The sequence below is a fragment of the Oncorhynchus mykiss genome, chromosome 20, assembly GCF_057628025.1.
Source record: "Oncorhynchus mykiss isolate SJ-2025 chromosome 20, ASM5762802v1, whole genome shotgun sequence".
In the NCBI taxonomy this organism is placed as follows: Eukaryota; Metazoa; Chordata; class Actinopteri; order Salmoniformes; family Salmonidae; genus Oncorhynchus; species Oncorhynchus mykiss.
Window position 1 is genome coordinate 50,092,691 of NC_143041.1, and position 27,070 is coordinate 50,119,760.

Sequence of the window (27,070 nt, forward strand, 5' to 3'; positions counted from 1 at the left end):
GGGTCTCCCTCTGCCGGTGATTAAACGGCCAGGTCTCCCTCTGCCGGGTCTCTCTCTGCCGGTGATTACACGGCCAGGTCTCCCTCTGCCGGGTCTCTCTCTGCCGGTGATTAAACGGCCAGATCTCTCTCTGCCGGTGATTAAACGGCCAGGTCTCCCTCTGCCGGTGATTAAATGGCCAGGTCTCCCTCTGCCGGTGATTAAACGGCCAGGTCTCCCTCTGCCGGTGATTAAACGGCCAGGTCTCCCTCTGCCGGTGATTAAACGGCCAGGTCTCCCTCTGCCGGTGATTAAACGGCCAGGTCTCCCTCTGCCGGTGATTAAACGGCCAGGTCTCCCTCTGCCGGGTCTCCCTCTGCCGGTGATTAAACGGTCAGGTCTCCCTCTGCCGGGTCTCCCTCTGCCGGTGATTAAACGGTCAGGTCTCCCTCTGCCGGTGATTAAACGGCCAGGTCTCCCTCTGCCGGTGATTAAACGGCCAGGTCTCCCTCTGCCGGGTCTCCCTCTGCCGGTGATTAAACGGTCAGGTCTCCCTCTGCCGGGTCTCCCTCTGCCGGTGATTAAACGGCCAGGTCTCCCTCTGCCGGTGATTAAACGGCCAGGTCTCCCTCTGCCGGTGATTTAAACGGTCAGGTCTCCCTCTGCCGGTGATTAAACGGCCAGGTCTCCCTCTGCCGGTGATTAAACGGTCAGGTCTCCCTCTGCCGGTGATTAAACGGCCAGGTCTCCCTCTGCCGGTGATTAAACGGCCAGGTCTCCCTCTGCCGGTGATTAAACGGCCAGGTCTCCCTCTGCCGGTGATTAAACGGCCAGGTCTCCCTCTGCCGGTGATTAAACGGCCAGGTCTCCCTCTGCCGGTGATTAAACGGCCAGGTCTCCCTCTGCCGGTGATTAAACGGCCAGGTCTCCCTCTGCCGGTGATTAAACGGCCAGGTCTCCCTCTGCCGTTGATTAAACGGCCAGGTCTCCCTCTGCCGGTGATTAAACGGCCAGGTCTCCCTCTGCCGGTGATTAAACGGCCAGGTCTCCCTCTGCCGGTGATTAAACGGCCAGGTCTCCCTCTGCCGGTGATTAAACGGTCAGGTCTCCCTCTGCCGGGTCTCCCTCTGCCGGTGATTAAACGGCCAGGTCTCCCTCTGCCGGTGATTAAACGGCCAGGTCTCCCTCTGCCGGTGATTAAACGGCCAGGTCTCCCTCTGCCGGTGATTAAACGGCCAGGTCTCCCTCTGCCGGTGATTAAACGGCCAGGTCTCCCTCTGCCGGTGATTAAACGGCCAGGTCTCCCTCTGCCGGGTCTCCCTCTGCCGGTGATTAAACGGCCAGGTCTCCCTCTGCCGGTGATTAAACGGTCAGGTCTCCCTCTGCCGGGTCTCCCTCTGCCGGTGATTAAACGGCCAGGTCTCCCTCTGCCGGTGATTAAACGGCCAGGTCTCCCTCTGCCGGGTCTCCCTCTGCCGGTGATTAAACGGCCAGGTCTCCCTCTGCCGGTGATTAAACGGCCAGGTCTCCCTCTGCCGGGTCTCCCTCTGCCGGTGATTAAACGGCCAGGTCTCCCTCTGCCGGTGATTAAACGGCCAGGTCTCCCTCTGCCGGTGATTAAACGGCCAGGTCTCCCTCTGCCGGTGATTAAACGGCCAGGTCTCCCTCTGCCGGTGATTAAACGGCCAGGTCTCCCTCTGCCGGTGATTAAACGGCCAGGTCTCCCTCTGCCGGGTCTCCCTCTGCCGGTGATTAAACAGCCGGGTCTCCCTCTGCCGGTGATTAAACGGCCAGGTCTCCCTCTGCCGGTGATTAAACGGCCAGGTCTCCCTCTGCCGGTGATTAAACGGCCAGGTCTCCCTCTGCCGGTGATTAAACGGCCAGGTCACCCTCTGCCGGTGATTAAACGGCCAGGTCTCCCTCTGCCGGTGATTAAACGGCCAGGTCTCCCTCTGCCGGTGATTAAACGGCCAGGTCTCCCTCTGCCGGTGATTAAACGGCCAGGTCTCCCTCTGCCGGTGATTAAACGGCCAGGTCTCCCTCTGCCGGTGATTAAACGGCCAGGTCTCCCTCTGCCGGTGATTAAACGGCCAGGTCTCCCTCTGCCGGTGATTAAACGGCCAGGTCTCCCTCTGCCGGTGATTAAACGGCCAGGTCTCCCTCTGCCGGTGATTAAACGGCCAGGTCTCCCTCTGCCGGTGATTAAACGGCCAGGTCTCCCTCTGCCGGTGATTAAACGGCCAGGTCTCCCTCTGCCGGTGATTATATGGCCAGGTCTCCCTCTGCCGGTGATTAAACGGTCAGGTCTCTCCTCTGCCGGTGATTAAACGGCCAGGTCTCCCTCTGCCGGTGATTAAACGGCCAGGTCTCCCTCTGCCGGTGATTAAACGGCCAGGTCTCCCTCTGCCGGTGATTAAACGGCCAGGTCTCCCTCTGCCGGTGATTAAACGGCCAGGTCTCCCTCTGCCGGTGATTAAATGGCCAGGTCTCCCTCTGCCGGTGATTAAACGGCCAGGTCTCCCTCTGCCGGTGATTATATGGCCAGGTCTCCCTCTGCCGGTGATTAAACGGTCAGGTCTCTCCTCTGCCGGTGATTAAACGGCCAGGTCTCCCTCTGCCGGTGATTAAACGGCCAGGTCTCCCTCTGCCGGTGATTAAACGGCCAGGTTTCTCCTCTGCCGGTGATTAAACGGCCAGGTCTCCCTCTGCCGGTGATTAAACGGCCAGGTCTCCCTCTGCCGGTGATTAAACGGCCAGGTCTCCCTCTGCCGGTGATTAAACGGCCAGGTCTCCCTCTGCCGGTGATTAAACTCTGGCGCTCTGACCTGCTCTGAGGCTCTGGGGTGCTCTGAGGATCTGGGGCGCTCTGAGGATCTGAGGCGCTCTGAGGATCTGGGGCGCTCTGAGGATCTGGGGCGCTCGGAGGCTCTGGGGCGCTCTGAGGCTCTGGGGCGCTCTGAGGCTCTGGGGACGCTCTGAGGATCTGGGGCGCTCTGAGGTTCTGGGGCGCTCTGAGGCTCTGGGGGCGCTCTGAGGCTCTGGGGGCGCTCTGAGGATCTGGTGCGCTCTGAGGATCTGGGGGCGCTCTGAGGTTCTGGGGCGCTCTGAGGTTCTGGGGCGCTCTGAGGCTCTGGGGGCGCTCTGAGGCTCTGGGGGCGCTCTGAGGATCTGGTGCGCTCTGAGGCTCTGGGGGCGCTCTGAGGCTCTGGGGGCGCTCTGAGGCTCTGGGGCGCTCTGAGGCTCTGCAGCACCGGCCTGAGGCGTCACTACAGTCCCTGGTTCGAATCCAACCTGTATCACATCCTGCCGTGAATGGGAATCCCATAGGGCGACGCACAATTGGCACAGCGTCTTCCAGGTTTAGCCGGGGTAGGCCGTCGTTGTGAAATAAGAATTTGTTCTTAACTGACATGCCTAGCTAAATAAAGGTTAAAAAAACGTGTTGCAGAGACTGTTGAGAATTTGATGATCAGTCCAAAAAATCTAAATTCAAGAGTATCGTTAAAGGCTTAATGTCAAACGTAATTGGATCGTTCCTGACTGCTATAGTGTGTGTGTGTGTGTGTGTGTGTGTGTGTGTGTGTGTGTCAGATATCAACGAATGCCAGTCCTCGCCGTGTGTGTTTGGTGCTACCTGTGTTGATGAAATCAATGGCTTCCACTGCCTGTGTCCCCAAGACCGATCAGGACCACGTTGTCAGGACGGTAAGGATCTCTGAAAACACGAGCTCACGATCTCTCTGTCACAGGATCTCTGAAAACACGAGCTCACGATCTCTCTGTCATATGATCTCTGAAAACACGATCTCACGATCTCTCTGTCATAGGATCTCTGAAAACACGAGCTCACGATCTCTATGTCACAGGATCTCTGAAAACACGATCTCACGATCTCTCTGTCGTAGGATCTCTGAAAACACGAGCTCACGATCTCTATGTCATAGGATCTCTGAAAACACGATCTCTCTGTCATAGGATCTCTGAAAACACGATCTCTCTCTGTCATAGGATCTCTGAAAACACGAGCTCACGATCTCTATGTCATAGGATCTCTGAAAACACGATCTCTCTGTCATATGATCTCTGAAAACACGATCTCTCTGTCATATGATATTATTTTACTGGTATAATATTTTTTTATTTCTCTACAACAACAAAGAAAATCACTTTTGCTCTACTCTCTTGACCAATCAGAATGCTCCAAAATGCCACAACAGCAGACTGATATTTGGCTAACCGTAGGATAGGCTAACAGCAGACGGTGGGTGTACTGTTGTTTTCAGGGTGCTATTCTGGTACCTTTTGGCTAACCGTAGGCTAACAGCAGACGGTGTACCGTTGTTTTCAGGGTGCTATTCCGGTACCTTTTGGCTAACCGTAGGCTAGGCTAACAGCAGACGGTGTACCGTTGTTTTCAGGGTGCTATTCTGGTACCTTTTGGCTAACCGTAGGCTAGGCACAGTTGTTTTCAGGGTGCTATTCTGGTACCTTTTGGCTAACCGTAGTCTAGGCTAACAGCAGACAGTGAAAGAGAAGTCTGATGTTTGCCATCATTATTCTGTAGAACTGATTCTGTTTCCAAACTGTGGGTTTTGCATTGATCTGTGTCTGGTCTTGTTCTCCATTGGTGCCTGTTTTATAATGGCTATTTGAAGTTTGGAAAATAGTGTTGTCAGGGCTCAGCGGAGGGATAAAACACAACCCATAGCCAGGCCTGGAGGAAGGAGGTACACAACCCATAGCCAGGTGGCAGGAGGTACACAACCCATAGCCAGGCCTGGAGGAAGGAGGTACACAACCCAAAGCCAGGTGGCAGGAGGTACACAACCCATAGCCAGGTGGTACACAACCCATAGCCAGGCCTGGAGGAAGGAGGTACACAACCCATAGCCAGGCCTGGAGGAAGGAGGTACACAACCCATAGCCAGGTGGCAGGAGTAACACAACCCATAGCCAGGCCTGGTGACAGGAGGTACACAACCCATAGCCAGGAGGTACACAACCCATAGCCAGGCCTGGAGGCAGGAGAAACACAACCCATAGCCAGGCCTGGAGGCAGGAGAAACACAACCCATAGCCAGGTGGCAGGAGGTACACAACCCATAGCCAGGAGGCAGGAGGTACACAACCCATAGCCAGGAGGCAGGAGGTACACAACCCAAAACCAGGCCTGGAGGCAGGAGTAACACAACCCATAGCCAGGTGACAGGAGTAACACAACCCATAGCCAGGCCTGGAGGCAGGAGTAACACAACCTATAGCCAGGTGGCAGGAGTAACACAACCCATAGCCAGGCCTGGAGGCAGGAGTAACACAACCCATAGCCAGGAGGTACACAACCCATAGCCAGGCCTGGAGGCAGGAGGTACACAACCCATAGCCAGGTGGCAGGAGGTACACAACCCATAGCCTGGTGGCAGGAGGTACACAACCCATAGCCAGGTGGCAGGAGGTACACAACCCATAGCCAGGTGGCAGGAGGTACACAACTCATAGCCAGGTGGCACGAGTAACACAACCCATAGCCAGGCCTGGTGGCAGGAGTAACACAACCCATAGCCAGGTGACAGGAGGTACACAACCCATAGCCAGGCCTGGTGACAGGAGTAACACAACCCATAGCCAGGTGGCAGGAGGTACACAACCCATAGCTAGGTGGCAGGAGGTACACAACCCATAGCCAGGCCTGGTGGCAGGAGTAACTCGGCAAGGGGGCATCAGAAATTATTAAGGGGGCGTCAGAAATGATTTAGGGGGCGTCAGAAATGATTTAGGGGGCGTCAGAAATGATTTAGGGGGCGTCAAATGATTTAGGGGGCGTCAGAAATGATTTAGGGGGCATCAGAAATTATTAAGGGGGCGTCAGAAATGATTTAGGGGGCGTCAGAAATGATTTAGGGGGCGTCAGAAATTATTAAGGGGGCGTCAGAAATGATTTAGGGGGCGTCAGAAATGATTTAGGGGGCGTCAGAAATGATTTAGGGGGCGTCAGAAATTATTTAGGGGGCGTCAGAAATGATCAAGGGGGCGTCAGAAATGATTTAGGGGGCGTCAGAAATGATTTAGGGGGCGTCAGAAATGATTTAGGGGGCGTCAGAAATGATTAAGGGGGCGTCAGAAATGATTTAGGGGGCGTCAGAAATTATTTAGGGGGCGTCAGAAATGATCAAGGGGGCGTCAGAAATGATTTAGGGGGCGTCAGAAATGATTTAGGGGGCGTCAGAAATGATTAAGGGGGCGTCAGAAATGATTAAGGGGGCGTCAGAAATGATTTAGGGGGCGTCAGAAATGATTTAGGGGGCGTCAGAAATGATTTAGGGGGCGTCAGAAATGATTAAGGGGGCGTCAGAAATCATTAAGGGAGCGTCAGAAATGATCAAGGGGGCGTCAGAAATGATTAAGGGGGCGTCAGAAATGATTAAGGGGGCGTCAGAAATGATTAAGGGGGCGTCAGAAATGATCAAGGGGGCGTCAGAAATGATCAAGGGGGCGTCAGAAATGATCAAGGGGGCGTCAGAAATGATCAAGGGGGCGTCAGAAATGATCAAGGGGGCGTCAGAAATGATCAAGGGGGCGTCAGAAATGATCAAGGGGGCGTCAGAAATGATCAAGGGGGCGTCAGAAATGATCTAGGGGGCGTCAGAAATGATTAAGGGGGCGTCAGAAATGATTAAGGGGGCGTCAGAAATGATTAAGGGGGCACAACTATTTTAGCTTGCTGATAATACAGGATGGATAATAATCCATTCCACACAATGTATTCACAGCCACGCCCGGCTGTCTCAAGATTACAGGCTACTGCACCGCTTTACAAACATGGACAAATCATAACCATCTCGAGAAATGACATGTTATGACAACACTACACAGCTACATGCACAATACCCGTCAATGCAGTGCAGAATATATGCTAATTCCCGTAATATCAGCTGTTTGGTTGGTGCTGAAATGTCTCCCAGTACAGCTTCCAGAGTGCTGAAAAGCCGTCTCTTCCCTCTCATTATCCTCTTCTTGCTGGCCCATTGTTTCCACCACATATTCTTTCAGATTACTACTCACTACTCTTTGCCGTTTGCTTGGAGAGGGGGTGTCCGTGTGCTTGTATTTCTCCCGTAACTCATCAAACTCACTGTCAGCTCACAGTTTTTCCACGCAATTGTGGGCACTCGGATACCTCCAATGTCACCAGGCTGCAAGATGGTTTCGCAGTTGCCTTTGCTGCTGGGCTCAGTGGCTTTGGCCTCGATGATAGCGTCGGCTCAGCGGCATTGGCCTCGATGATAGCGTCGGCTCAGCGTCCTAGGCCTCGATGATGGCGTCGGCTCAGCGGCATTGGCCTCGATGATAGCGTAGGCTCAGCGTCCTAGGCCTCGATGATGGCGTTGGCTCAGCGGCATTGGCCTCGATGATAGCGTCGGCTCAGCGTCCTAGGCCTCGATGATAGCGTCGGCTCAGCGGCATTGGCCTCTGTGGCAGGCTTCTCCCCCTCCTCCCTGCGTTGATCCGATGCTGTCGTTGTGTTCTGGCGAAACCACTTACTAATATCCATCATGGTATCAGCTACCTACTTAACTGTTACCGTTTAGCTGCTCTGTGAAATGTAAACCACTTACTAATATCCATCATGGTATCAGCTACCTACTTAACTGTTACCATTTAGCTGCTCTGTGAAATGTAAACCACTTACTAATATCCATCATGGTATCCGCTACCTACTTAACTGTTACCGTTTAGCTGCTCTGTGAAATGTAAACCACTTACTAATATCCATCATGGTATCCGCTACCTACTTAACTGTTACCATTTAGCTGCTCTGTGAAACGTATTTTTTCCCATGGTACGTAACTTTGAAAGTAAAGCCCTTCTACTGTGAAGACCAATCAAAATACAAATTTTTCAACTGGTAAAATGTGTATGACGTACGTATAAGGATACAAACTAAAGGGGCATGATATTCCAACTAAAGGGGCAGAATATTCCAACTAAAGGGGCAGAATATTCCAACTAAAGGGGTAGAATATTCCAACTAAAGGGGTAGAATATTCCAACTAAAGGGGTAGAATATTCCAACTAAAGGTACAGAATATTCCAACTAAAGGGGCAGAATATTCCAACTAAAGGGGCAGAATATACCAACTAAAGGGACAGAATATTCCAACTAAAGGGGTAGAATATTCCAACTAAAGGGGTAGAATATTCCAACTAAAGGGGTAGAATATTCCAACTAAAGGGGCAGAATATTCCAACTAAAGGGGCAGAATATTCCAACTAAAGGGACAGAATATTCCAACTAAAGGGGTAGAATATTCCAACTAAAGGGGCAGAATATTCCAACTAAAGGGGTAGAATATTCCAACTAAAGGGGCAGAATATTCCAACTAAAGGGGCAGAATATTCCAACTAAAGGGGTAGAATATTCCAACTAAAGGGGCAGAATATTCCAACTAAAGGGGTAGAATATTCCAACTAAAGGGGTAGAATATTCCAACTAAAGGGGCAGAATATTCCAACTAAAGGGGCAGAATATTCCAACTAAAGGGGCAGAATATTCCAACTAAAGGGGTAGAATATTCCACCTAAAGGGGTAGAATATTCCAACTAAAGGGGTAGAATATTCCAACTAAAGGGGTAGAATATTCCAACTAAAGGGACAGAATATTCCAACTAAAGGGACAGAATATTCCAACTAAAGGGGTAGAATATTCCAACTAAAGGGACAGAATATTCCAACTAAAGGGGTAGAATATTCCAACTAAAGGGGTAGAATATTCCAACTAAAGGGGCAGAATATTCCAACTCAAGGTACAGAATATTCCAACTAAAGGGGCAGAATATTCCAACTAAAGGGGTAGAATATTCCAACTAAAGGGGCAGAATATTCCAACTAAAGGGGCAGAATATTCCAACTAAAGGGGCAGAATATTCCAACTAAAGGGGCAGAATATTCCAACTAAAGGGCAGAATATTCCAACTAAAGGGGCAGAATATTCCAACTAAAGGGGTAGAATATTCCAACTAAAGGGGCAGAATATTCCAACTAAAGGGCAGAATATTCCAACTAAAGGGGCAGAATATTGCAACTAAACTAGCAGCAGGAGGTCAACTACCTCTTTAGCAGCAGGAGGTCAACAACAGCAGCAGGAGGTCATCCACCATAGGCTACAGAAACGCTATATTCTGAAGTTTGGTGTTTTATTCAATTAAGGGTTTCAAATGTCATGGTACAGGTAACTGCCAAAGTAAAGGAAACATAAGGTGTCTTAATATGGCTTTGGGCCACCATGAGCCAGAACAGCTTCAATGCATCTTGGCATAGATTCTGGAAGTGTTTCCATTATTTCGGCAGTTATATCCTTGTCTGTTACAATGTAACATCATGGACAATTTAATATAGACGAAGCGTTTTCATTGTTAAAATTGACCCAACAAAAGTTCTCAAATAATGAATATTGTCTCACAAGTGTTTGTCTCTGCTAACGTCCGTTCCGATATTCAATTAAATATGCCCATCCCTACTCTTTCAGTCTCTCTCTCTTTCTCTCTTTCAGTCTCTCTCTCTTTGTCTCTCTCTCTGCCTCTCTCTCTTTCAGTCTGTCTCTGTCTCTCTCTTTCAGTCTCTCTCTGTCTCTCTCTTTCAGTCTCTCTCTCTTTCAGTCTCTCTTTCAGTCTCTCTCTCTTTCAGTCTCTCTCTCTGTCTCTCTCTCTTTCAGTCTCTCTCTGTCTCTCTCTCTCTTTCAGTCTCTCTCTCTTTCAGTCTGTCTCTGTCTCTCTCTCTTTCAGTCTGTCTCTGTCTCTCTCTTTCAGTCTCTCTCTGTCTCTCTCTCTTTCAGTCTCTCTCTTTCAGTCTCTCTCTGTCTCTCTCTTTCAGTCTCTCTCTGTCTCTCTCTTTCAGTCTCTCTCTCTGTCTCTCTCTCTTTCAGTTTCTCTCTCTGTCTCTCTCTCTTTCAGTCTCTCTCTCTGTCTCTCTCTCTTTCAGTCTCTCTCTGTCTCTCTCTTTCAGTCTCTCTCTGTCTCTCTCAGTCTCTCTCTGTCTCTCTCTTTCAGTCTCTCTCTTTCAGTCTCTCTCTTTCAGTCTCTCTCTGTCTCTTTCAGTCTCTCTCTCTGTCTCTCTCTCTTTCAGTTTCTCTCTCTGTCTCTCTCTCTTTCAGTCTCTCTCTCTGTCTCTCTCTCTTTCAGTCTCTCTCTGTCTCTCTCTTTCAGTCTCTCTCTGTCTCTCTCTCTCTTTCAGTCTCTCTCTTTCAGTCTCTCTCTGTCTCTCTCTTTCAGTCTCTCTCTGTCTCTCTCTTTCAGTCTCTCTCTGTCTCTCTCTTTCAGTCTCTCTCTCTGTCTCTCTCTCTTTCAGTCTCTCTCTCTGTCTCTCTCTCTTTCAGTCTGTCTCTGTCTCTCTCTCTTTCAGTCTCTCTCTGTCTCTCTCTTTCAGTCTCTCACTGTCTCTCTATTTCAGTCTCTCTCTCTTTCAGTCTCTCTCTCTCTGCCTCTCTCTCTTTCAGTCTCTCTCTCTCTCTCTTTCAGTCTCTCTCTGTGTCTCTCTCTCTTTCAGTCTCTCTCTCTGTCTCTCTCTTTCAGTCTGTCTCTGTCTCTCTCTCTTTCAGTCTCTCTCTGTCTCTCTCTTTCAGTCTCTCACTGTCTCTCTCTTTCAGTCTCTCTCTCTTTCAGTCTCTCTCTCTCTGCCTCTCTCTCTTTCAGTCTCTCTGTCTCTCTCTCTCTCTTTCAGTCTCTCTCTGTCTCTCTCTCTCTCTTTCAGTCTGTCTCTGTCTCTCTCTCTCTCTCTGTCTCTCTCTGTCTCTCTCTCTTTCAGTCTGTCTCTCTCTCGTTCAGTCTGTCTCTGTCTCTCTCTCTCTCTTTCAGTCTCTCTCTCTGTCTCTCTCTCTTTCAGTCTCTCTCTCTGCCTCTCTCTTTCAGTCTCTCTCTCTGCCTCTCTCTTTCAGTCTCTCTCTCTGTCTCTCTTTCAGTCTGTCTCTGTCTCTCTCTCTTTCAGTCTCTCTCTGTCTCTCTCTTTCAGTCTCTCTCTGTCTCTCTCTCTTTCAGTCTCTTTCTCTGCCTCTCTCTTTCAGTCTCTCGCTCTGTCTCTTTCAGTCTCTCGCTGTCTCTCTGTCTCTCTCTCTTTCAGTCTCTCTCTCTGCCTCTCTCTTTCAGTCTCTCTGTCTCTCTCTCTGTCTCTCTGTCTCTCTCTCTTTCAGTCTGTCTCTCTCTCTTTCAGTCTCTCTCTCTTTCAGTCTGTCTCTCTCTCTTTCAGTCTCTGTCTCTCTCTTTCAGTCTCTCTCTCTCTCTCTCTTTCAGTCTCTCTCTCTGCCTCTTTCAGTCTCTCTCTCTGCCTCTCTCTCTCTGTCCGTCTCTGTCTCTCTCTCTCTGTCTCTCTCTTTCAGTCTCTCTCTGCCTCTCTCTCTTTCAGTCTGTCTCTCTCTCTCTTTCAGTCACTCTCTCATGCTCTCACACTCACTCTCTCCCCCTTGGTGTGTCTCTCACACACACACACACACACACACACACACACACACACACACACACACACACACAGTCAGTAGAGATGACATGTAAGTCTTGTGTATGTGTGTTCCAGTGACAGGGAGACCGTGCGCAGGGAACAGTCGTGTCACCCCTGATTTAGCCAAGTGGGATGAGGACTGCAACACATGCCAGTGCTTTAATGGGAAGGTTGTCTGTACTCGAGTACGTATCTAAACTCTTACCTTTACCTTGTTAACAAACTATAAACTCTTACCTTTACCTTGTTAACAAACTATAAACTCTTACCCTTACCTTGTTAACAAACTATAAACTCTTACCTTTACCTTGTTAACAAACTATAAACTCTTACCTTTACCTAAAGTTGAAGTTTACATACACTCAGGTTGGAGTCATTAAAATGTGTTTTTCAACCACTCCACAAATGTCTTGTTAACAAACTATAGTTTTGGCAATTCGATTAGGGCATCTACTTCGTGCATGACACAAGTAATTTTTCCAACAATTGTGTACAGACAGATTATTTCACTTATGATTCACTCTATCACAATTCCAATGGGTCAGAAGTTTACATACACTAAGTTGACTGTGCCTTTAAACAGCTTGGAAAATTCCAGAAAATTATGTCATGGCTTTAGAAGCTTCTGATAGGCTAATTGACATAACTTGAGTCAATTGGAGGTGTACCTGTGGATGTATTTCAAGGCCTACCTTCAAAATCAGTGGCTCTTTGCTTGACATCATGGGAAAATCAAAAGAAATCAGCCAAGACCTCAGAATAAAATTGTAGACCTCCACAAGTCTGGTTCATACTTGGGAGCAATTTCCAAATGCCTGAAGGTACCATGTTCATCTGTACAAACAATAGTACGCAAGTATAAACACCATGAGACCACGCAGCTGTCATACCGCTCAGGAAAGAGACGCGTTCTGTCTTCTAGAGATGAACGTACTTTGGTGTGAAAAGTGCAAATCAATCCCAGAACAACAACAAAGGACCTTGTGAAGATGCTGGAGGAAACAGGTACAAAAGTATCTATATCCACAGTAAAACAAGTCCTATATCGACATAACCTGAAAGGCCACTCAGCAAGGAAGAAGTCCTTGCTCCAAAACTGCCATTAAAAAGCCAGACTACGGTTTGCAACTGCACATGGGGACAAAGATCGTACTTTTTTGGAGAAATGTCATCTGGTCTGATGAAACAAAATCAGAACTGTTTGGCCATAATGACCATCGTTATAGTTGGAGGAAAAAGGGGGAGGGTTGCAAGCTGAAGAACACCATCCCAACTGTGAAGCACGGGGGTGGCAGCATCATGTTGTGGGGGTGCTTTGCTGCAGGAGGGACTGGTGCACTTCACAAAATAGATGGCATCATGAGGGAGGAAAATGATGTGGATATATTAAAGCAACATCTCAAGACATCAGTCAGGAAGTTAAAGCTTGGTTGCAAATGGGTCTTCCAAATGGGCAATGACCCCAAGCATATTTCCAAAGTTGTGGCAAAATGGCTTAAGGACAACAATGTCAAGGTATTGGAGTGGCCATCACAAAGCCCTAACCTCAATCCTATAGCAAATGTGTGGGCAGACCTGAAAAAGTGTGTGTGAGCAAGAAGGCCTACAAACCTGACTCAGTTACACCAGCTCTGTCAGGAGGAATGAGCCAAAATTCACCCAACTTATTGTGGGGAACTTACCCGAAACGTTTGACCCAAGTTAAACAATTTAAGGCAATGCTACCCAATACTAATTGAGTGTATGTAAATTTCTGACCCACTGGGAATGTGATGAAAGAAATAAAAGCTGAAATAAATCATGCTCTCTACTATTCTTCTGACATTTCACATTCTTAAAATAAGGTGGTGATCCTAACTGACCTAAAACAGGGATTTCTTATTAGGATTAAATGTCAGGAATTGTGAAAAACTCAGGTTAATTGTATTTGCCTAAGGTGTTATGTAAACTTCCGACTTCAACTGTAGATGTATCTTAGAGGGCTGCAAAACTCTGCTACCTTTCCCCAAAAAATTCCAGGTTTTCCAGAAGTCCTCATTAGAGTTCCCAGTTGGAGGATTCCTGGATTCAGGGGGGAATTATCAGGGAGGGAGCTGGCATTTGGATTCCTGGATTCAGGGAGGGAGCTGGGATTGGGATTCCTGGATTCAGGAGGAATTATCAGGGAGGGAGCTGGGATTGGGATTCCTGGATTCAGGGGGGAATTATCAGGGAGGGAGCTGGGATTGGGATTCCTGGATTCAGGAGGAATTATCAGGGAGGGAGCTGGGATTGGGAATCCTGGATTCAGGGGGGAATTATCAGGGAGGGAGCTGGGATTGGGATTCCTGGATTCAGGGGGAATTATCAGGGAGGGAGCTGGGATTGGGATTCCTGGATTCAGAGGGGAATTATCAGGGAGGGACCTGGGATTGGGAATCCTAGAAAACCTGGCAATGTTGGGAAAGTCACTGTAATTTTTTAACCCTGGTGTCTTGAATGTGTCTTTCCTGTATCTCACATTTAGATATTTTGGTTTTACAGACGTGATGTATTGATTGATTCTTTAATTGATTGATTTCAGATGTGGTGTGGTCTTAGGTCCTGCCGAGTCAGCGGGGGGGTTAAAGGCCACGGTAGCAGAGGAGGTGGGGTCGGGTGTCTGTCTGGTCAGAGCTGTGTACCAATCAGGGAGGAGCAGTGTTTCATCCGACCGTGTCTGGGTCAGGGGGAGTGCCACCCCTCCTCTCCACCGCCCAACAAATGCCACCCCAGCTCCGGTTACCACGACAACAGCTGTGCTAACGTAACACTTACGTTCACCAAAGAGACCATGCCCAGGGTGAGTCAGAGTAGAGAGATTAATTTCCCTCTTTTCTTCCCTTCCCTGCTACCCTTCTACTCAGCAGCTCAGACACTCTCTTGCCTAGGAAGCCAGAGATTGGGTTAAGGGCTATTGGGTCACTTTCCCTTTCCTCCTCCACCTTTCTGCTCTCAGCCCAGCCGTTCGGCTCTCAGCCCAGCCGTTCGGCTCTCAGTTTAGCCGTTAGGTCCCCCTCTCTCCTCATTCTCTGGTACCCCTCTCTCCTCATCCTCTGGTCCCCCTCTCTCCTCATCCTCTGGTCCCCCTCTCTCCCTCTCCTCTGGTCCCCTTCTCTCTTCATCCTCTGGTCCCCCTCTCTCCTCATCCTCTGGTCCCCCTCGCTCCTCATCCGCTGGTCCCCCTCTCTCCTCATCCTCTCTGGTCCCCCTCTCTCCCCCTCCTCTCCAGGGTCTGAATCTTGTTTCTCATGGTCTGACAGGCTGTCATGTGCCTTTTACTGAGGAGTGGCTTCCGTCTGGCCACTCTACCATAAAGGCCTGATTGATGGAGTGCTGCAGAGATGGTTGTCCTTCTGGAAGGTTCTCCCATCTCCACAGAGGAACTTTAGAGCTCCGTCAGTGACAATCGGGTTCTTGGTCACCTCCCTGACCAAGGCCCTTCTCCCCTGATTGGTCAGTTTGGCTGGGAGGCCAGCTCTAGGAAGAGACTTGGTGGTTCCAAACTTCTTCCATTTAAGAATGATGGAGTTCACTGTGTTCTTGGGGACCTTTAATGCTGCAGAAATGTTTTGGTACCCTTCCCCAGATCTGTGCCTCGACACAATCCTGCCTCTGAGCTCTACGGACATTTCCTTCAACCTCATGGCTTGGTTTTTGCTCTGACATGCACTGTCAACTTTTGGACCTTATATAGACAGTTGTGAGCCTTACCAAATCATGTCCATGAATTTAACACAGGTTGACTCCAATCCAAAGTTAAATAAATATTAATATTGGTGATATTTACAATGTGGTTTGAATAGTTCTTCACTGGTTGACCTTTTCTTGTGGCAACAGGTCACAAATCTTGCTGCTGTGATGGCACACTGTGTTTTTTCTCCCTGTAGATATGGGAGATTATCAAGATTGGATTTGTTTTCGTATTCTTTGTGTATCTGTGTAATCTGAGGGAAATATGTGTCTCTAATATGGTCATACATTAGGCAGGAGGTTAGGAAGTGCAGCTCAGTTTCCACCTCATTTTGTGGACAGTGTGCACATAGCCTGTCTTCTCTTGAGAGCCATGTCTGCCTATGACGGCCTTTCTCAATAGCAAGGTTATGCTCACTGAGTCTGTACATAGTCAAAGCTTTCCTTACGTTTGGGTCAGTCACAGTGGTCAGGTATTCTGCCACTGTGGACTCTCTGTTTAGGGCCAAATAGCATTCTAGTTTGCTCAGTTTTTTTGTTGATTCTTTCTAATGTGTCAAGTAATTATCTTTTTGTTTTCTCATAATTTGATTGGGTCTAATTGTGCTGCTGTCCTGGGGCTCTGTGGGGTGTGTTTGTGAACAGAGCCCCAGAACCAGCTTGCTTAAGGGACTCTTCTCCAGGTCTTTTCTCTGTAGGTTATGGCTCTGTGGTGGAATGTGTGAGCATCGTTTCCTTTTAGGTGGTTGTAGAATTGAATATCTTTTTTTGTGGATTTTGTTAATTAGCGGGTATCGGCCTAATTCTGCTCTTTATGCATTATTTGGTGTTTTACATTGTACAAAGAGGATCTTTTTTCAGAATTCTGCTTGCAGAATCTTAATTTGGTGTTTGTCCAATTTGTGAATTCTTGGTTGGTGAGCGGACCTCACAACCATAAAGGGCAATGGGTTCTATTACTGATTCAAGTATTTGAGTTCTGATGTTTTAGCAGAGTGCTGATGTTAGTCTCACTCCGTCTCCCTCCTTCTCTCTCTAACCCTCTCTGTCTCTCTGTTTCTATAACCCTCTCTCTCTCTCTCTCTCTAACCTCTCTGTTTCCCTCTCGCTCTCTGTTTCTCTCTCGCTCTCTCTGTTTCTCGTTCTCTCTCTCACTCTCTCTGTTTCTCTAACCCTCTGTCTCTCTCTAACCCTCTCTGTCTCTCTGTTTCTATAACCCTCTCTGTCTCTCTCTAACCTCTCTGTTTCCCTCTCGCTCTCTGTTTCTCTCGCTCTCTCTGTTTCTCGTTCTCTCTCTCACTCTCTCTGTTTCTCTAACCCTCTCTGTCTCTCTCTAACCCTCTCTGTCTCTCTGTTTCTATAACCCTCTCTCTCTCTCTCTCTCTCTCTAACCTCTCTGTTTCCCTCTCTCTCTCTGTTTCTCTCTCGCTCTCTGTTTCTCTCTCGCTCTCTCTGTTTCTCGTTCTCTCTCTCACTCTCTCTTTTTCTCTAACTCTCTCTGTCTCACTCTCTCTCTCCCTCTCTCGCTGTCTCTCTATCCAGGGTCTGAGTATTGAGGCAGTGTGTAAGCAGCTGAGACAACTGTACGTGGTCAAGAATGTGTCCTCTGAGTATTCTGTTTCCATAACCTGTGACCCTTCAACCTCCGCCAGCAACGAGATCCATCTCAGCATCGTAAGTCACGTCCTGTCACGTGTGTGTACGTTTGTCAGGAGTTTGGATTCAAGTGGACTGTAAGGAAAATGGAAAATAATGTATGCAAAGCTGGCATGCTTAACCCTCCCTTATCCTCAATACATCTAGTCTACAGTACTGAGCTCCTGACTCTAAAACCCAGTCTATACTCCCTGTATATTCTCTTTGAGGCATGGGCAAGGTGGTGTGTTTTTCATGTGTCACATGCATAATAGTGTATATATATGTATGTATAATAGGGTAATAGTTACACATTAGCTGTTTTGGTGAACTTACTTTTGGTCAGGAGTGGTGCTCTGTTGTTTATTTTTATTTCACCTTTATTTAACCAGGTAGACCAGATCACCTTTATTTAACCAGGTAGACCAGATCACCTTTATTTAACCAGGTAGGCCAGATCACCTTTATTTAACCAGGTAGGCCAGATCACCTTTATTTAACCAGGTAGACCAGATCACCTTTATTTAACCAGGTAGGCCAGATCACCTTTATTTAACCAGGTAGATCAGATCACCTTTATTTAACCAGGTAGGCCAGATCACCTTTATTTAACCAGGTAGGCCAGATCACCTTTATTTAACCAGGTAGACCAGATCACCTTTATTTAACCAGGTAGGCCAGATCACCTTTATTTAACCAGGTAGGCCAGATCACCTTTATTTAACCAGGTAGACCAGATCACCTTTATTTAACCAGGTAGACCAGATCACCTTTATTTAACCAGGTAGGCCAGATCACCTTTATTTAACCAGGTAGGCCAGATCACCTTTATTTAACCAGGTAGGCCAGATCACCTTTATTTAACCAGGTAGGCCAGATCACCTTTATTTAACCAGGTAGGCCAGATCACCTTTATTTAACCAGGTAGACCAGATCACCTTTATTTAACCAGGTAGGCCAGATCACCTTTATTTAACCAGGTAGACCAGTTCACCTTTATTTAACCAGGTAGAGAGTCGGTCCGAGAATTGAACCCTGTGGCACCCCCATAGACTGCCAGAGGTCTGGACAACAGGCCCTCCGATCTGACACACTGAACTCTATCAGAGAAGTAGTTGGTGATTGACAGAGTCGAAAGCCTTGGCCAGGTCGATGAATACAGCTGCACAGTAATGTCTCTTATCGATGGCGGTTATGATATTGTTTAGGACCTTGAGCGTGGCCAAATTGCAACCATGACCAGCTCTGAAACCAGATTGCATAGCAGAGAAGGTACGGTGGGATTCGAAATGGTCGGTGATCTGTTTGGCTTTCGAAGACCTTGGAAAGGCAGGGTAGAATAGATATAGGTCTGTAGCAGTATGGGTATAGAGTGTCTCCCCCTTTGAAGAGGGGGATGACCGTGGCAGCTTTCCAATCTTTAGGAATCTCAGACGATACAAAAGAGAGGTTGAACAGACTGGTAATAGGGGTTGCAACAATGGCAGCGGATAATTTTAGGAAGAGAGGGTCCAGTTTGTCTAGCCACGCTGATTTATACGGGTCCAGATTCTGCAGCTCTTTCAGGACATCAGCTGTTTGGGTTTTGGTGAAGGAGAAGGGGGGGGGTTGGGCTTGGGCAAGTTGCTGCAGGGGGTGCTGAGATGTTGGCCGAGGTAGGAGTAGCCAGGTGGAAAGTGTTTCCAGCCGTAGAGAAATGTTTATTGAAATTCTCGATTATCGTAGATTTATCGCTGGTGACAGTGTTTCCTAGCCTCAGTGCAGTGGGCAGCTGGGAGGAGGTGCTCTTATTCTCCATGGACTTTACAGTGTCCCAGAACTTTTTGGAATTAGTGCTGCAGGATGAACATTTCTGTTTGAAAAAGCTAGCCTTAGCTTTCCTAACTGACTGAGTATATTGGTTCCTGACTTCCCTGAAAAGTTGCATATCGCGTGGGTTATTCAAAGCTAGTGCAGAACATCACAGGATGTTTTTGTGCTGATCTAGGGCAGTCATGTGTAGCTCTGTCCAGCTCTGTGGAGCTCTGTTCAGCTCTGTGGAGCTATGTTCAGCTATGTGGAGTGATGTGGAGCTCTGTTCAGCTCTGTGGAGTAATGTGGAGTGATGTGGAGCTCTGTTCAACTATGTGGAGCTCTGTTCAGCTGTGTGGAGCTCTGTGGAGTGATGTGGAGTGATGTGGACCTCTGTTCAGCTGTGTGGAGCTCTGTGGAGTGATGTGGAGCTCTGTTCAGCTGTGTGGAGCTCTGTTCAGCTGTGTGGAGCTCTGTTCAGCTGTGTGGAGTGATGTGGAGCTCTGTTCAGCTATGTGGAGCTCTGTTCAGCTATGTGGAGCTCTGTTCAGCTGTGTGGAGCTCTGTTCAGCTGTGTGGAGCTCTGTTCAGCTATGTGGAGCTCTGTTCAGCTATATGGAGCTCTGTTCAGCTGTGTGGAGCTCTGTTCAGCTATGTGGAGCTCTGTTCAGCTGTGTGGAGCTCTGTTCTGCTGTGTGGAGCTCTGTTCTGCTGTGTGGAGCTCTGTTCTGCTATATGGAGCTCTGTTCAGCTGTGTGGAGCTCTGTTCTGCTGTGTGGAGCTCTGTTCAGCTATATGGAGCTCTGTTCAGCTGTGTGGAGCTCTGTTCAGCTATATTGAGCTACATGATGTCGTGGAGTATTGTGTTCAAAGCTGAAAAGATAAACAACTATAACACTAAACTAGTTCTATATCTGATGAAGATGTTGTGTATCAAGACTTCTCCAACTCGGGTTACAAATGCTGCCAACTTTCCCCAAGTTCTATCGTCCCTCCCCTAGAATTCCTGTCTGAAAAATGTTGTAATGATTCCAGAATTCCTTCAACCTGGATTTCTGAGAAACCAAGGAATTTTGTTTCAGAAATTGCTCTGTTAGACTGCAGCCAAGGACAGAAAAAGCATCAAAACTACTCTAGTAATCTGACGAAGGCATTATGTATCAAGACGTTTTCAACATACAATACCTAACCCCTCTTGTGTTTTCTCAGCTCCATCTCTCCCAACAACTGTGCTCGGTTTTTCATAGGGGTTGGGATAAACCTAGTCACATGTAGCCATCCTTCCAATTGTCATCACGTTGACTCGACATGAGGACTAACGAGGCTTTGATGAAGCAGAAGACGCATTTTGTTACATATTTGATTCTTCTTTCCAGGAACAGCGGCTAGACAGATCACCTACTGTATAAAGGAGATGAGATACACAACACTTACACCTCTCTCTCTCTCTCTCTCTCCTCTCTCTCGCTCTCTTCGCTCTTCTCTCTCTCTTCGCTCTCGCTCTCTTCTCTCTCTCTTCGCTCTTCTCTCTCTCTTCGCTCTTCTCTCTCCTCTCTCTCTCTCTCTCTCTCTCCTCGCTCTCCTCTCTCTCTCCTCGCTCTCTCTCCTCTCTCTTCTCTCTCTCTCTTCACTCTCGCTTTCTTCTCTCTCTCGCTCTCTTCGCTCTTCTCTCTCTCTCTTCGCTCTCGCTCTCTTCTCTCTCTCTCTTCTCTCTTCTCTCTCCTCGCTCTCTTCTCTCTCTCTCCTCACTCTCGCTTTCTTCTCTCTCTCGCTCTCTTCGCTCTTCTCTCTCTCTCTTTGCTCTCGCTCTCTTCTCTCTCTCTCTTTGCTCTCGCTCTCTTCTCTCTCTCTCTTCGCTCTCGCTCTCTTCTCTCTCTCTCCTCGCTCTCTCTCTTCGCTCTTCTCTCTCCTCTCTCTCTCTTCTCTCTCTTCGCTCTTCTCTCTTCTCTCTCTCTCTCTCCTCGCTCTCTCTCTCCTCTCTCTCTCTCCTCGCTCTCTCTCTCCTCTCTCTCTCTCCTCACTCTGTCTCCTACTCTCCCTCTCTCTCTCTCTCTCCTCGCTCTCTCCTCTCTCTCTCTCTCTCTCTCTTCTCTCTCTCTCTCTCCTCGCTCCTCTCTCTCTCTCTCTTCAGTACACAGTGGACCAGTGGATGGACAGATCACCTATAAAGGAGATAACAGAGAGGATCATCGATCTGGTGTCTAAACGCCATGGCAACAACAGCATCATCACAGCCATTGCCAAGGTCAGAGTGCAGCGGACGCCGAGCACTAGCCACACCGGTATGAACCCCCTGCAACACATATGCTCACTCGCCCGCCCTCCCACACACACACACAGCCAAACCGGTACACACCACACACACACACACACACACACACAGCGAAACAGGTACACACCATGCACACACACACACACACACACACACACAGCCAAACCGGTACACACCACACACACACACACAGCCAAACCGGTACACACCACACACACACAGCCAAACCGGTACACACCACACACACACACACACACACAGCCAAACCGGTACACACCACACACACACACACACACACACACACACACACACACACACACACACACACACAGCCAAACCGGTACACACCACACACACACACAGCCAAACCAGTACACACCACACACACACAGTCTCTGTGTTTTCTCTCTCAATGTTTTCATACTCTCTGTTTTTTCTCTATCAATTTCAATATATTGACATGGGAAACATATGTTAACTTTGCCGTGAAGCGAAGTGAAGTAGATAATAAACAAAAGTGAAATAAACAGAAATGAACAGTAAACATTACACATACAGAAGTTTCAAAAATAATAAAGACATTACAAATGTCATATGTCTATATTCAGTGTTGTAATGATGTGCAAATAGTTAAAGTACACAAGGGAAAATAAATAAGCATGAATGGTGTTTGTTCTTCACTGGTTGACCTTTTCTTGTGTCAACAGGTCACAAATCTTGCTGCTGTGATGGCACACAGTAGATATGGGAGATTGTTTTTGAATTCTCTGTGGATCTGTGTAATCTGAGGGAAATATGTGTCTCTAATATGGTCATACATTGGGCAGGAGGTTAGGAAGTGCATCTCAGTTTCCACCTCATTTTGTGGGCAGTGAGCACATAGCCTGTCTTCTCTTGAGAGTCATGTCTAATTGTATTGCTGTCCTGGGGCTCTGTGGGTGTATTTGGGAACATAGTCCCAGGACCAGCTTGCTTAGGGGACTCTTCTCCAGGTTCATTTCTCTGTAGGTAATGTTTATTTTATTTAACCAGGAAAAGCCCATTGAGACCCAGAGTCTCTCTTTTTCAAGGGAGACCTGACCAAGAAGGCAGCAACAATCAATACATCACACCATTAAAACATACAACAATCAATACAACACAGAAATAAAACATACAACAATCAATACATCACATCATTAAAACATACAACAATCAATACATCACATCATTAAAACATACAACAATCAATACATCACACCATTAAAACATACAACAATCAATACATCACATCATTAAAACATACAACAATCAATACATCACATCATTAAAACATACAACAATCAATACATCACATCATTAAAACATACAACAATCAATACATCACATCATTAAAACATACAACAATCAATACATCACATCATTAAAACATACAACAATCAATACATCACATCATTAAAACATACAACAATCAATACATCACATCATTAAAACATACAACAATCAATACATCACACCATTAAAACATACAACAATCAATACATCACACCATTAAAACATACAACAATCAATACATCACACCATTAAAACATACAACAATCAATACATCACATCATTAAAACATACAACAATCAATACATCACATCATTAAAACATACAACAATCAATACATCACATCATTAAAACATACAACAATCAATACATCACATCATTAAAACATACAACAATCAATACATCACATCATTAAAACATACAACAATCAACACATCACATCATTAAAACATACAACAATCAATACATCACACCATTAAAACATACAACAATCAATACATCACACCATTAAAACATACAACAATCAATACAATACAGAATTAAACCATACAACAATCAATACATCATGATCCAGACAAAAAAAAGCATTTTACAATCCTCTGTAACAGTCTCCCATCAATATCTTAAATTCATTCAGGGTCACTAACATATCTAGATGAAGCAGGAATTGTAGACTATTCCATTCAGTAGCACTAACACATCTAGATGAAGCAGGGATTCTAGACTATTCCATTCAGTAGCACTAACATATCTAGATGAAGCAGGGATTCTAGACTATTCCATTCAGTAGCACTAACACATCTAGATGAAGGAGGGATTCTAGACTATTCCATTCAGTAGCACTAACACATCTAGATGAAGCAGGGATTCTAGACTATTCCATTCAGTAGCACTAACACATCTAGATGAAGCAGGGATTCTAGACTATTCCATTCAGTAGCACTAACACATCTAGATGAAGCAGGGATTCTAGACTATTCCATTCAGTAACACTAACATATCTAGATGAAGCAGGGATTCTAGACTATTCCATGAGTCTGGTGCACAAGGCGGGAAGGCAGTCTTGCTTAATACTGTGAATGTCCTGGGGACTTTAAGTAGCAACCACCTAGCAGACCGGGTATGGTAACATAGCAACCACCTAGCAGACCGGGTATGGTAACATAGCAACCACCTAGCAGACCGGGTATGGTAACATAGCAACCACCTAGCAGACCGGGTATGGTAACATAGCAACCACCTAGCAGACTGGGTATGGTAACATAGCAACCACCTAGCAGACCGGGTATGGTAACATATCAACCACCTAGCAGACCGGGTATGGTAACATAGCAACCACCTAGCAGACCGGGTATGGTAACATAGCAACCACCTAGCAGACTGGGTATGGTAACATAGCAACCACCTAGCAGACCGGGTATGGTAACATAGCAACCACCTAGCAGACTGGGTATGGTAACATAGCAACCACCTAGCAGACCGGGTATGGTAACATAGCAACCACCTAGCAGACTGGGTATGGTAACATAGCAACCACCTAGCAGAACGGGTATGGTAACATAGCAACCACCTAGCAGACCGGGTATGGTAACATAGCAACCACCTAGCAGACCGGGTATGGTAACATAGCAACCACCTAGCAGACTGGGTATGGTAACATAGCAACCACCTAGCAGACCGGGTATGGTAACATAGCAACCACCTAGCAGAACGGGTATGGTAACATAGCAACCACCTAGCAGTCTGGGTATTTTATTTATTTATTTATTATTTCACCTTTATTTAACCAGGTGGCTAGTTGAGAACAAGTTCTCATTTACAACTGCGACCTGGCCAAGATAAAGCATAGCAGTGTGAACAGACAACACAGAGTTACACATGGAGTAAACAATTAACAAGTCAATAACACAGTAGAAAAAAAAGAGAGTCTATATACATTGTGTGCAAAAGGCATGAGAAGGTAGGTGAATAATTACAATTTAGCAGATTAACACTGGAGTGATAAATTATCAGATGGTCATGTACAGGTAGAGATATTGGTGTGCAAAAGAGCCGAAAAGTAAATAAATATAAACAGTATGGGGATGAGGTAGGTAAATTGGGTGGGCTATTCACCGATAGACTGTGTACAGCTGCAGCGATCGGTTAGCTGCTCAGATAGCAGATGTTTAAAGTTGGTGAGGGAGATAAAAGTCTCCAGCTTCAGCGATTTTTGCAATTCGTTCCAGTCGCAGGCAGCAGAGAAATGGAAGGAAAGGTGGCCAAATGAGGTGTTGGCTTTGGGGATGATCAGTGAGATACACCTGCTGGAGCGGGTGCTACGGGTGGGTGTTGCCATCGTGACCAGTGAACTGAGATAAGGCGGAGCTTTACCTAGCATAGACTTGTAGATGACCTGGAGCCAGTGGGTCTGGGGACGAATATGTAGCGAGGACCAGCCGACTAGAGCATACAGGTTGCAGTGGTGGGTAGTGTATGGGGCTTTGGTGACAAAACTGATGGCACTGTGATAAACTGCATCCAGTTTGCTGAGTAGAGTATTGGAAGCTATTTTGTAGATGACATCTCCGAAGTCAAGGATCGGTAGGATAGTCAGTTTTACTAGGGTAAGTTTGGCGGCGTGAGTGAAGGAGGCTTTGTTGCGGAATAGAAAGCCAACTCTAGATTTGATTTTAGATTGGAGATGTTTGATATGAGTCTGGAAGGAGAGTTTACAGTCTAGCCAGACTCCTAGGTACTTATAGGTGTCCACATATTCAAGGTCGGAACCATCCAGGGTGGTGATGCTAGTCGGGCGTGCGGGTGCAGGCAGCGAACGGTTGAAAAGCATGCATTTGGTTTTACTAGCGTTTAAGAGCAGTTGGAGGCCAGAGTCCAGTCTCTGTCAGACAGAGGAGGCTGCATGATAAACAGAGGAGGCTGCATGATAAACAGAGTCCAGTCTCTGTCAGACAGAGGAGGCTGCATGATAAACAGAGTCCAGTCTCTGTAAGACAGAAGAGGCTGCATGATAAACAGAGTCCAGTCTCTGTCAGACAGAGGAGGCTGCATGATAAACAGAGTCCAGTCTCTGTAAGACAGAGGAGGTTGCATGATAAACAGAGTCCAGTCTCTGTCAGACAGAGGAGGCTGCATGATAAACAGAGGAGGCTGCATGATAAACAGAGTCCAGTCTCTGTAAGACAGAGGAGGCTGCATGATAAACAGAGTCCAGTCTCTGTCAGACAGAGGAGACTGCATGCATACACAACAAGTCACCGTAATCAATAACAGAGAGAAATGTGGCCTAAACAACCTTCTTTCTAGCCATAAGCGGGAAGCCTTATTACGAAAATAAAAACCCATTTTAATTGAAGCTTTTGTCAGATTATCTATATGAACTTTAAAGGACAACTTGTCATCCAACCATATACCTAGGTATTTGTAGGATGACACTTTTTCAATGGATAAGCCACCAGATGTGACAATGCTAACCTTCTCTGGCAGAGTTCTAGCTCTGGTAAAGGTCATGAATATATTTTTCTGTACATTCAAGACCAGTTTGAGACCATAAAGGGAGGCCTGCAGTCGACTGAAACGCAGTCTGGAGCTCTTCAACACCCTGAACCAGAGAAGGAGCACATGAATATATGACTGTATCATCTGCATATAGATGGAACTTTGCTGGTTGCATCCCGTTTCCCAAATCATTGTGAACAACACGGGAGCTAAAATGGAACCCTGGGGCACACCTTTATTAATCTCTAGACAGCTAGACTTGTGATTGTCAGTATATACACATTGTGTTCTGTCAGAAAGATTGTTCCTAAACCAATTTACTGCCCCTTCACTGAGACCAATGTTTCCGAGTCTAGCTAGCAACAATTCATGGTCAACTGAATCAAAGGCCTTTGATAAATCTACAGAGCAGCACAATGTTGCTTTTTATCAAGTGCATTAATGATGTCGTTTGCCACTGCCGCAGTTGTGGTGCTGTACCCTGACCTAAAGCCAGACTGAAGGTTTTATGGAAGGTTTGGGAATCAAGGGCCTCTTCTCCAGGTTCATCTCTCTGTAGGTGATGGCTTTGTTATGGAAGGTTTGGAACATTTTGTCCAGGAAGTTTTCTAAAAGGGATTGAATGTTGTTGCCTAATTGTTTTTTGTTAGGTTTCCACACTACCTTCCTTCCATCTATAGCATTTCTTAATATTATTCAGTTCCTTTGGCTTTAATGCCTCATGAATGAGTATTGCTCTGTTCAAGTAGACTGCGATTTTGCTGTGATCTGATAGGGGTGTCAGTGGGTTGACTGTGAACGCTCTGAAAGACTCTGGGTTGAGGTCAGTGATAAAGTAGTCTACAGTACTACTGCCAAGAGATGAGCTATTGGTGTACCTACCATAGGAGTCCCCTCGAAGCCTACCATTGGCTATGTACAGCCCCAGCGTGTGACAGAGCTGCAGGAGTTGTGACCCGTTTTTGTTGGTTATGTTGTCGTAGTTGTGTCTAGTGGGGCATATGTGGGAGGGAATGCTGTCACCTCCAGGTAGGTGTTTGTCCCCCTGTGTGCTGAAGGTGTCAGGTTCTGGTCCAGTTCTGGCATTTATATCGCCACAGACTAGTACATGTCCCTGGGCCTGGAAATGATTGATTTCCCCCTCCAGGATGGAGAAGCTGTCTTCATTAAAGTATGGGGATTCTAGTGGGGGGATATTGGTAGAACACAGGAGGACATTTTTCTCTGTTAAGATAATTTCCTTTTGAATTTCTAGCCAGATGTAAAATGTTCCTGTTTTGATTAATTTAATAGAGTGAGTTAGGTCTGCTCTATACCAAATTAGCATACCCCCTGAGTCCCTTCCCTGTTTCACACCTGGTAGTTTGGTGGATGGGACTACCAGCTCT

At 46.9% G+C, this 27,070-nt stretch overlaps 1 protein-coding gene across 2 annotated transcripts in view; it reads left to right on the forward strand.

The window, feature by feature from the left end:
• The window catches only part of LOC110515455 (protein jagged-1b), a 134,966-nt gene that overhangs the window by 100,298 nt on the left and 7,598 nt on the right, over window positions 1-27,070 (forward strand). For both annotated transcript variants that reach the window (XM_036956438.2, XM_036956439.2), the window contains exons 21-25: window positions 3,571-3,684; window positions 11,540-11,649; window positions 14,028-14,285; window positions 16,718-16,849; window positions 20,733-20,883. In XM_036956438.2, coding sequence (XP_036812333.2) covers window positions 3,571-3,684; window positions 11,540-11,649; window positions 14,028-14,285; window positions 16,718-16,849; window positions 20,733-20,883 — 765 coding nt within the window. The remainder of the gene's footprint in view (window positions 1-3,570; window positions 3,685-11,539; window positions 11,650-14,027; window positions 14,286-16,717; window positions 16,850-20,732; window positions 20,884-27,070) is intronic.